Source organism: Hesperophylax consimilis, chromosome 29 (assembly GCF_061612785.1).
Source record: "Hesperophylax consimilis isolate HC1 chromosome 29, BYU_Hcon_1.0, whole genome shotgun sequence".
NCBI classification, from domain to species: domain Eukaryota; kingdom Metazoa; phylum Arthropoda; class Insecta; order Trichoptera; family Limnephilidae; genus Hesperophylax; species Hesperophylax consimilis.
Genome location: NC_142864.1, coordinates 4,188,213 through 4,200,652, shown reverse-complemented (window position 1 = coordinate 4,200,652; position 12,440 = coordinate 4,188,213). Strand labels below are relative to the sequence as shown.

The 12,440-nt window shown below is 31.5% G+C and overlaps 1 protein-coding gene across 3 annotated transcripts in view; it reads right to left on the bottom strand.

Moving 5' to 3' along the window:
- Positions 1-2,525: 2,525 nt before the first annotated feature.
- Pur-alpha (Purine-rich binding protein-alpha) overlaps positions 2,526-12,440 on the bottom strand; it is a 36,245-nt gene continuing 26,330 nt past the window's right edge. The window contains exons 8-9 of one of the 3 annotated variants that reach the window (XM_089649382.1): positions 3,987-4,212; positions 2,526-3,312 (exon numbers count right to left, since the gene is read on the bottom strand). In XM_089649382.1, coding sequence (XP_089505508.1) covers positions 3,311-3,312; positions 3,987-4,212 — 228 coding nt within the window. In that variant the 3' untranslated portion in view covers positions 2,526-3,310. The remainder of the gene's footprint in view (positions 3,313-3,986; positions 4,213-12,440) is intronic. The other 2 variants (XM_089649383.1, XM_089649384.1) reach the window with 2 other exon arrangements.

Sequence of the window (12,440 nt, the reverse complement as noted above, 5' to 3'; positions counted from 1 at the left end):
CCCGCTCCACACAATTAGGTTTGTTCCCATTTCTTTGAGAGGCGGGGCAATCAATTTGTAAGTCTATGGTCAAAACTTTAAATAATGGATTAACAGCAGTTGGTATTTTTGAGTCTGTGCGAATTGTACAAGGCTCTAATTTTAAAATCTGTACACAAAAATAACAAAGAGTGAAGAAAAGGAAGAGCGAAATCATAAATAGAAATGACTAACACACTTATTTTAGAATATTTCAAATTACAACAACACTATTACAATTACTTCAAGTCAATACTTTGAATGCAAACAAATAATTATCAATATTAATAATATTTTCTATTTTAATAAACACATTTATATTACTTTGAAATTTGTATTCTTTATTTGTATCTTGTGTTGGTGTATTAGAAATTAAAAATAAGCTTAAAAAATGGCAATCAAAAACAAAGCCAATCGAATAAAATGCTAAAATAATCTTTACAATTGCATAAAACAATAATTTTATAGGCCATTTTTAAATTTGAAAATTTAATAATTTATTGATTGTTAAAAAAAAATAATAAAAATTTCATGCAAAGGAAAAACGTGTGTTATTATTTTAGCATTTTACTTGACAGCCTCATTTCAAGCAAAGCTGAATAAAAAATATTAAAAATAATTATTTGAAAGTGAATATTAAAATAATTTTAATAAATACTGAATAAAATTGAATAGGGGGTTTACTTAATGATTATAAAGTTCGAAATAAATGTGTAATTTAATTGAGCTGTCAGCAATTTGCAACTATTATGAAATTTAATATATATATAGTGTAATAAATGTTTGAAATTAAAAATATGTGTTGCTTGTATGTTTCTGTTTTACAATTTTTTTTTTTGATTTCTCTTCTTCATGTATTATCATTGAATATACAGTTTTTAAAGTGAATATTTTTTAACCTAAAATCTAAAAGTTCCCTAGCACAAAACAAATCAATTTGATGAGGATAAATAATTATTATTTACGGCCAAAAATTTAAAAAAAAAATTGTCACGTGAAAAATGTGTAAATATAATTTTTAACAATAATATGAATTTTATGTGGCAGACGAATATATCAAAAAATAGTTTACCGCCTGTCAATGTTTTTACAAGTAAGACGAAAATTTCACAAAATTTTGAATCACAGTTTGCATATATTCGCAGATATGCAAATAAAATACATTTTTTCCCTTAAAAAAATATTAATAATGCTTTAAGCTTTTTGGATTTAAGAATATTCTTAAGACATTTAAAAAAATTATGCAAAGCAACAGAGCAAATGCCAAAATGGTTGACGAGAAAGTTAAGATTTTTGGCAAGAACACAATCGTATACATTAAATTTACAAAAAAAAATAATTGGACAAAGCTAAAAAAAAAAATGAAATTTTAGTTATTTTAATAATAATAATAATGGCATTTGTTCATGAAAATAAATTTTAGAAAAATATTTTTTATTTATTCTGAATAATATTGCTGAAGAGTGGAGACACTTGTCATACAAATATCCACTTGGTGTACTGTAATTGCACTTTAATTTAATGCCAATACCGGTCAAGGGGTTTTTCAATTGACAATAATAATTTTACACACAATAATTTTTTTTTAGTTAACCTTTCGCACGCTCTCCCGTTAGACGGCAGCGGCACCCAAAAGGTTAACAATAGTTAAGAACCAGAATAATAATAATAATATAGATTTATTAACTATAGCAAATGATTTTGCAACAGTTTTAAACTGTTAATTTTATACATTTTAAATCACTGTATTTACCATTTTCAAGCACTAAATATTGCTAAGGTCACAGAGAAATTACATTTCTCATTTCATTTAAAAAATTTAAAACTTTAACCTTTTCAACGCAATCTATCGCAACACGGGGCTTGATACAATGTTTGTGTTTAGTGAAATTTCGTGGATCACATATATGCAACATCCGTCTACAGGGTTAGCCACCGATGTATCACAGATGCAACAGCAGCGTAGAAAAGGAAAAGTCCAAATTATGGTATACGTTAAATATTATGCATCGAGCTGTCAAATCAATGAAGGTTTGATGTACCTGAAATTCAACTACAATCATTAATGCCTGTAAACTTAAACATTGAGACAATACTTAAAAGAATTAAATATAAAAAAATAAGAACATAAGTTTCAATTCTAAGAGAGAATTTGTTTAAAAATACAGCAAAATTATTACAGCCAATGTCGAAAATTTAAAATGCAAAACTTTATTTTCGCTAACTTAAATAATGCTAAACTAAAAACTATGTTTAACAAAAAAAAATTAAAAATGAGAGGCCTTTTCAACCTTAAAGCCAAAATGTTTTTTTAAAACAACGTTTTAAAAACAAACAAACAAAAAATATTAATGAAAACTTACATTATTATTAAGAAAAAGAGCAAAAAAAAAAATAGTTTTTTTTTTTTAATTACAAAGACGTGTCGATTGGGTTAGAATATATATATATGTTTTTTTATATAATATATAATTTTTAAATACATATTATATATTTTATTATCCCTTTTAGTTGTTAATTTGAATACATCGCAATGGAATGTTTTTCAAATTTTTCAATGTTCCATTTTCAAATATTTTTCCAAAGACACCAATAATTATTATTAAAAGTAGAAAATGGCCGCCACCAAAATTGTTTTGATACTGTCGGAAAAAAATATATGTACGTTGCATGCACATAAAATAATAAATACTGAAAAAGAATTATGGACATTTATAAATAAAGCATCAAAACAAAGTAATGGTAAACTTACAAACCGTATTACGCAGTTCTTAATATTATTTCTATGTGACGACGGCCATTCTACTCACAAATCATTGACGTCTAAGCTACTTCCAAAAGAGACGCAGATCTCAAATTTTACTCGACGAGTCGTGTAAACGAGTCGTTCAAAGTTGGTTCCAATTTTTTCTCATAAGTTTTTTTGAATAAATATAAATACATTTTTCTCCAGCACGGAAATATGCGCGACGGCGCTTGCTAATCATTTACCAACACGCTCGGCATTTTTTGCATTACGGCGTGACATAATTTTAATTTATATTACATTTTGATAATATAACTAGTTATATTATTGAATGGGTGACATTTTTTTAAATACAATTTGATTCTAATGAACGTTCTCCTTATGATTTGCTTATATTTTAACAATATAGTATTTGATGGTGTTGGGGCGAAGGTTGTTGGTTGGTTTGTTTGTTTGTTGGTTTAGCCGCCGCGCGACGAGTGAAAGTAATTAGAAAAGTTACCGCGGTCACATCATATCTTATTAGGCTTGCTCCCTCCGTACGATTCCTGAAAATAAAAACGCACATTATAAGCAACATGTTCTACTGGTATTTCTATGTAATGTAACTTTTTGTCTTATATTTTTATAATAAATTGTAAATTATCAGTTGGATAGCCCTGATATAGTAATGTTGATTCACTTTTATGTTCCTACCACTAGATTGTATTGTATTATTGTAACAACCATACTACTGTTCCAGGCTACAATTCTGTTATAAATAAATTACACACCATTGATAACGCTTATGTTAGCTGATGTTTTTAACACGCCTGTATTGAAATATAAATCTGTAACAGGTTTTTTTGTTTTTGTTTCTTCTTTAGTTCTTTTAACAACATTGTATTATGTGTATTCTTTTTTCTTGTCAACTAATATAATCATACGACTGTCAATAACTTTCAGGTGTGTAATTGGCACTTGTGCAGTTAATTATAATTACTGTGGCTCATAACTTTTGGTAATCATTTTGTAAATAAATAAAGATAATTTGCATTTTTGTCTAGCTTATTAGTTTAACTCTTATATTTGTTAGGGTTGGGTTGGGTTAGGTTGTTAGGTTAGAAAAGGACAGGTTAGGTTAGTTAAAGTTATCATTCAGTAGAGAACAATAATAAAGTTAATGTTATTAAAATAAAAGACATAAATGAAAATCATAAACTAATAAAAAAAAACAACAAACATTGTGTGATCCCGGGGGGCTGGGGCGGTGGGGCGGTGGTGGGGAGGATACTGACCATGTCCTGCGGGGGTAAGGACTGCGAGGGCGTGTTGGGTGCAGAGGCCGCCCGGCCCATCTTCTCGCAGTAGTCGGCCATGATATCTCGGAACCGTCCCCAGCACTTCTCCGGCACCGTGATTGCCGTGCGGAAGTTGCTCTTCACCTGCGGGATGTTGGACATGACACACTGCGAGTCAATGTTTAAATGTAGCAAGGAGGATACTTAACATTGGCATGACACACTGCGAGTCAATGTTTAAATGTAGCAAGGAGGATACTTAACATTGGCATGACACACTGCGAGTCAATGTTTAAATGTAGCAAGGAGGATACTTAACATTGGCATGACACACTGCGAGTCAATGTTTAAATGTAGCAAGGAGGATACTTAACATTGGCATGACACACTGCGAGTCAATGTTTAAATGTAGCAAGGAGGATACTTAACATTGGCATGACACACTGCGAGTCAATGTTTAAATGTAGCAAGGAGGATACTTAACATTGGCATGACACACTGCGAGTCAATGTTTAAATGTAGCAAGGAGGATACTTAACATTGGCATGACGAATCAATGTTTGTATATAGAAGGGAAGGCATGACACACTGCCAATCAATATTTACAACAATGCCATTTTTTGTAATATTGGCACTCTAGTACACCCAAAAATCATGAGTCGCCACTGACTAAGTATGTTTATATGTAGCAAGGTGGACATGACACACTACCAGTCAATGTTTATATTATATAGAAAGGTGGACATGACACACTGCCAGTGAATGTAAATAATACAGCAGGGATGACACTAAACCTGAGTTATGTCTGAGACACACTGCAAATAAATGTTAACATGACACGCTGTCAGTTAATGTTTATATGTAGCAAAGAAGACACTAAACCTGGGCTGTGTTGGACATGACACAATACTAACCAATGTTTATATGTAGCAATTACCAGTCAATGTTCGTATTATGTAGCAGGGGGATGCATTACGTGGGCATATGCATGACACACGCAGAGTCTATGTTTAGATAATATGAAGCAGGGGGGGTGGGGATGCATTACGTGGGCATGTGCATGACACACGCAGAGTCTATGTTTACATAATATGAAGCAGGGGGGGTGGGGATGCATTACGTGGGCATGTGCATGACACACGCAGAGTCTATGTTTACATAATATGAAGCAGGGGGGATGCATTACGTGGGCATGTGCATGACACACGCAGAGTCTATGTTTACATAATATGAAGCAGGGGGGATGATTTAGATAAGCATAACACACTGCAAGTCTATGTTTATGTTTAGCAAGAAAGACCAATAGGCTAAAGGTCCAATTCGGATATGAAACACTGCACACTAAACCTGGAGGGTGTCGGACATGACACAAAGCAAATATCCATAAATATAATTATTGTAAGGTGGACCCATCCCTTGGGGCTGTTCTGTTGGACATGACACATTGCCAGCCAATATTTCATATTTAAATAGAAAGAAGGACATAGGGTTTTTCAGATGATCTTGCCCCTGAGGCAAGTTAAACATTATAGGGGGGTAAAGATGGCACCTAAGGCAAGTTAAACATTATGGAGGGGTAAAGATGGCACCTGAGGCAAGCTAAACATTACGGAGTGGTAAAGATGGCACCTGAGGCAAGCTAAACATTATTTATTTATTTATTTATTTGGAAAAGTTGACAGCAGAACAGACATTATAGAGGGGATGGCATCTGAAGCAAGCTAATCATTACGGAGGGGTAAAGATGGCACCTGGGGCAAGCTAAACATTACGGAGGGGTAAAGATGGCACCTGAGGCAAGCTAAACATTATGGAGGGGTAAAGATGGCACCTAAGGCAAGTTAAACATTATGGAGGGGTAAAGATGGCACCTGAGGCAAGCTAAACATTACGGAGTGGTAAAGATGGCACCTGAGGCAAGCTAAACATTATAGAGGGGATGGCATCTGAAGCAAGCTAATCATTACGGAGGGGTAAAGATGGCACCTGGGGCAAGCTAAACATTACGGAGGGGTAAAGATGGCACCTGAGGCAAGCTAAACATTATGGAGGGGTAAAGATGGCACCTGAGGCAAGCTAAACATTACGGAGGGGTAAAGATGGCACCTGAGGCAAGCTAAACATTATAGAGGGGTAAAGATGGCACCTGAGGCAAGCTAAACATTATAGAGCGGTAAAGATGGCATCTGAAGCAAGCTAAACATTACGGAGTGGTAAAGATGGCACCTGAGGCAAGCTAAACATTATAGAGGGGTAAAGATGGCACCTGAGGCAAGCTAAACATTATAGAGGGGTAAAGATGGCACCTGAGGCAAGCTAAACATTATAGAGGGGTAAAGATGGCACCTGAGGCAAGCTAAACATTATAGAGGGGTAAAGATGGCATCTGAAGCAAGCTAAACATTACGGAGGGGTAAAGATAGCACCTGAGGCAAGCTAAACATTATAGAGGGGTAAAGATGGCACCTGAGGCAAGCTAAACATTATAGAGGGTTAAAGATGGCATCCGAAGCAAGCTAAACATTACGAAGGGGTAAAGATGGCACCTGAGGCAAGCTAAACATTATAGAGGGGTAAAGATGGCATCTGAAGCAAGCTAAACATTACGGAGGGGTAAAGATAGCACCTGAGGCAAGCTAAACATTATAGAGGGGTAAAGATGGCACCTGAGGCAAGCTAAACATTATAGAGGGTTAAAGATGGCATCCGAAGCAAGCTAAACATTACGAAGGGGTAAAGATAGCACCTGAGGCAAGCTAAACATTATGGAGGGGTAAAGATGGCACCCGAAGCAAGCTGGACATAGCACAAAAGGCCACAATACAGACATATGCATGACATGAATGAAATGGGGATGCTCACCACGTAGAGGGGTTTCTTAAACTGTGCGTGCCCAGAGGAGACGCATCAAGAGAAATACAACAAAAGTTTAAGAAACAATTTTTAAAAAATGATTGGTCTTATTTCACATTTTCTGCAGATAAATCTGGAGAGGTGCATTTTGTGGTCCAGTGGAACCAAAAGTGAAAAATCGAAAACAAACTATGTAAAAAAATATATTATTATTGTCCTGTCATAAAATATTAATAGTTTGGTTTATGAGATGTGATGGTATGGGTTAATGAGTTCAAGTAACAAAACTACAACTAATTTTGCAAGAAAGAAACCAAGCTAACAGAGGAAAAAACAGAACACAAAATTACTACCAACTGGCTTGAGATTTTATACAAAAGATTTTGCATGTGTATTTTTGTTGAGTCAAGAATATCTTACTACATATTAGAATTGTGAGATATTTCATGGTAAAAAAATAAAGTATGTCAAATAATGAATGTCATTTTTAGTGATCGACCGAAACTAGTTAAAAGCATGTTTGTCTAAGAGATGGCGCTGTTTTTCAAAAAAAGCATATTTTTACCTGTGACATTTTTTTTTATTTTTTTTATTTATTCACATTTAAACCCGCTAAACTACTTTTGTAGTTTGTCAGCAGGGACATAGAGACAACATTTATACACTCATAAGATACAATTTGAACGGTACATAATTACATAAATTGGTTACATTGCAGAAAAGTTTAAATAGCAGCATAAAAGCCTTATATAATAAGCAAGTAAAAATAAATGTATGAACAAATTAGTATTATCAACATAAAACATAAAAGCCTTATAAAATAAGCAAGTAAAAATAAATGTATGAACAAATTAGTATTATCAACAAGTACATCAATAGTTTCATAAATAGAGGTAGGTAGTCAGGTATTACAAAATAATTGTTTTTCCATTTTCTAAGAATATGAATTCCATTTCAGGGGCATCAGTATAGATCATTATTATCCAATAACCATTTCCTTAGATTATATTTAACATTAGCAGTATACATGTTATTATTTTTAATTGTCATTGGTAATAAGTTAAACATTTTGGGTACTATATAGTTTAAAGTTCTTTCACCATATTTATTAGTACATTTCGGAACTACCAGTCCTTCATTTTGAGTGAATCTTGTGTTATGTTTATGGCAAACTCTTTCCCTATACAATGAATCAGACAATATAACATGTTGACTTACAATATTATAAAACAATAATCCTCTGACAGGTAAAATATTCAGAGACTTGTATATTAATTTAATGTTACTTCTGTGTTGATTGTCATATTTATGGATTAACAATTTTATAATGGAGTTTTGTAATGTTTGTATATAGCTTATATTAGTTTTACATCTATATAATATAGGTATATAAAAACATGCGTGTATTCGAATACAACGTTGTGTCAAAATTTCAAAGCAACCGGTGAAAACATTTTGAGATTTTAAATTTTTAACAAACGAACATTTAATTTTTTTTTTTTTTTTTAAACTTCCGATTTAGTTGTCCGGGTTAAGTCTTCCCCAAAGGAAAAACTTAACCCTTCCACTCACTTTTCCACAAATGATCAGCTAGTCAATCAACACTATGTAAGTGCATTATATAAGTAAAATAAATACAAAACAATACAAGAACAACAACACGTCAAATCACCAGATATCAAATGGGAAAAAAAATTCACCGTCTCCAGATATTTTCATATCAGAGGGTTCGGCTCGGTAGAACTTCTAACAGGGCCTATAAATCCTACTGATCCCTCAACATAAATATTTAAAAAATCTTTTGTTATCCTACATGTATTCAAAATGACCGACTTTTGCATCTTTATATATAAATTTTTTGATAGATCTAATACGCCTAAATTTTTAATTAGAGAGCTAGGTATAATGCCAGTAGCCGAAATAACGAATGGTAATATTTTTATAGTCCGAGAATGCCAAATTCTTTTTATTTCATTTCCTAAATCTGTGTATTTTCTTATTTTTTTTTTTTTCACTAACAGATTTTTGAATATTACAGGAATTTGGAATAGCAACATCAATGATATAAGTTATTTTTTTAATTTTGTCATGTAAAACTATATCGGGTCTATTATGACTAATCGCTCGGTCTGTTAGTATAGTTTTATCATAATATATTTTATAAAATTCGTTTTCTAAAAATGAATTTGGTTCGTATTCATAATATGGTACTACATTACGGCAGTCAATCAAGTTATGTTTAATTACCAAATTTTGGTGAATTATTTTTAAAACTTGATTGTGCCTAAATGTATACTCGGACGGTGCTAATATAGAACATCCCGATATAATATGTTCTATAGTTTCCGGAAAAGCCAAACATTTTCTACACAAATCATCAATTTGATTTGTATCTTTGATTATATGCTTTCTATAATTTTTAGTATTAATGACTCTATCCTGAATTGCAAGCATAAATCCTTCTATTTCTGCGCTCAACTCTCCAATACTCAACCATTTGTTTGACTTAATTTTGTCAACATACGTTTGGTTGAGATAATTGAAGTGTTTTGCGTGTAAAATTTTATTTGACCAGGAATCTAATAATTCCTGGTTGGGATTTATAAAAATGTTGGCATTCTCATCGTATAAATTTAAAGGTGTAATATTTCTATCTGCCTTGCAAATTATTTTGTGCATTTCTGAGCTATGAGCTTTCCTATGGAAAAAAGTTCTTAGCATTTCTACCTGATTATGTTTCAAAGAAGTTATTTTGACTATACCTCTACCTCCTAAATTTCTAGGTAAATTAACTCGTTCTATAGCTGAATTTGGATGATGGCAATTAAACTTTGTTAGCGTAGTTCTAATTAATCTTTCTAAGTTATCTAAATCTGTATTAGACCATTTAATTATGCCAAATGAGTACGTTAATAGAGGTATTGCCCAAGTATTTATTGCTTTTACTAAATTTTTAGCAGATAGATTGCATTTTAAAATTTTCCTTATCCTAGTTTGAAATTTAATCCTAATATCATTTTTAATACTACTATGGTCTAATCTATTTGATTGTGGGTATCCTAAATACTTATAAACCTCATCCCTTTTCATACTAGTAATTTGGAAATTTCTAAATATACTCTCGTCCCCATCTACAATTTTGCCTTTCTCTATATGGATCGTTCTACATTTATCTAAACCAAATGTCATTTTGATATCATCTGAAAAGTTTTTAACTACCTCGATCATTTTCTCTAAATTTTGTTCAGAATTCGAAAATAATTTTATATCATCCATAAATAATAAATGCGAAATTGTACTACTCTCCCTTGTATTACCCTTAACTTTTATTCCAAACTTGCTTTTAATTAACATTTTAGATAGAGGATTCAATGCTAAGCAAAACCAAAGAGGACTCAATGAGTCTCCTTGAAAAATCCCTCTTTTAATTGAAATGCCCGGTATTACTATTTTCTTACCTTTTAAATTGATAAGTAAATTGGTATTCCAAAAGGACATAATATTTTCCAAAAAGCTAATAATAATGGGGTTAATTTTATATATTTTTAATACTTTGATCAGCCACGAGTGCGGGACACTATCGAAAGCCTTTTGGTAGTCTATATAGCAAGTATGTAAATTACGTTTTCGAGTTTGAATCTGTTTTAGAATTACAGAATCGATAACTAATTGTTCTTTACATCCCATATGTTTTCTGCGACAACCTTTTTGTTGTTCAGATAAAATATTTTTTTCATCTAAATGAGTATATATTAAATCTGTTAAACAAGAGGTTAAAATTTTGTATATTGTCGGTAAACATGTAATGGGTCTGTACTGAGAAGGATTATTAATATTTTCGCTTTTGGGTAACATATAAGTAATACCCTTAGTTAGAAAATTTGGAAAATTTTGAGGTTGACTGACAAATTTTGAAAGATTTTTTGCCAAAAGAGGATGTAAAGTAGTCAGACGTTTGTACCAAAAATTATGTATCCAATCGCAACCCGTGGCTTTCCAATTATGAGTATTTTTAATAATTTTGGTTAACAATTCAACCGATATATTAGAAAAACTCATTTGTTCAATGCCTGAAAAATTGAGTTCTTCATTTTCTATCCATGGAGTTGACTCGTTATGTTTTATATCTTTACTCCAAATTTTAGTCCAAAAATCGCGCATATCTGATTCAGATGGTAACGGAATATTATTATTCGAAATAATATTTTGTTTATCGTCAAGTTTGGAATAAAATATTTTTTCATTTTTCTGAAATAATCTATTATTATTTTTTTTATTATACGTATAATTATATCTTTTTAATCTACTAGCTTTTACGCCTAATTTTTGTTTTAATAAATCCAGTAAATCATTGATTATATTTTCATTATTATGACTATCAATGTTATAACCAAATTTTCTACAAATTTCATCTACATGTCTCAAAATTTTCCTACTTCTATTTCCATTTTTATATTCTATTACTCTAGCTATGTTACTTCTTAAAAATACTACATCATTTTCTAATCTGATCTGCCATTCTGGTTTACTATAACTATATGATCTATCGTCAGAGGATGATAATTTAATTCCTAACTTATTACAAACAGTAATCGCACTAGCGTATACTATTGTATGAAGATCTAAAAAACTAATTTCGTCAAATATGATTTTTGGTAAAATTATGTTATTTAATTCAAAAATTAATTTAGATAATTTCTTTGACGTATGCAATTTCGGTAATTTTGGTCTAACTGTTGGCTCTACATCTATATATCTGTTTATATTATTATGAAGTAAGTTAGCTAATTCTACTACATTTTCATCAACAAAGTTTAAATTTGCAATGTTGATTTCCCTAAGATTATAAATAACGGCTAAGTTATTTGAATCTACTGTAATATCATTGGACATTTCGACTAGAATATTATCCAAACTATCTACATTCAATGCATCTGATATGACATTGTTACTTGTGTTAATTTGTTCTAAATTATTTCCCCTTTGCAATCTATCTGCTACTTCTCTTTTAATCTGTTCTAATGTGACTACAGAAATTAAATTATTTTTGAAAATAGCTCGCTTTTGGTCTGCTAATCTTTGTTCGCTTACTTGGGCAATCGGATAATTTTGTGAGAAAAGTAAATGTAATTTTTTCCTATATAACAACATATCTGTTTCTACTTTGGTTACATAAAAATATGAACGAACAATGAACATATTGACATCGTTCGTCCATTTCATACGCTGTCTAGGAATACCTGCTTTTGTTTTTTGGGGTCTTAGACTATCCATGTTCATCTGTACAGATGACATAATAATCCCCTGTTCATCTACGTTGGTTGCAAATGACATTGTTGTCATTTTGCAAAACAACTAGGAGATGATTGTATCTTTACTACTACATTCCAGTAACCAAATCAATAAATAATTTTCAATGTGACCAAATTAAATATTCTAATCAAACTACCTTTCGACATAACAAATCTATAATTTCTAATTCAACTACCTTTCAACATTACGAATCTATGATATATTATATTCCAGAAAAACGTTATCAACAT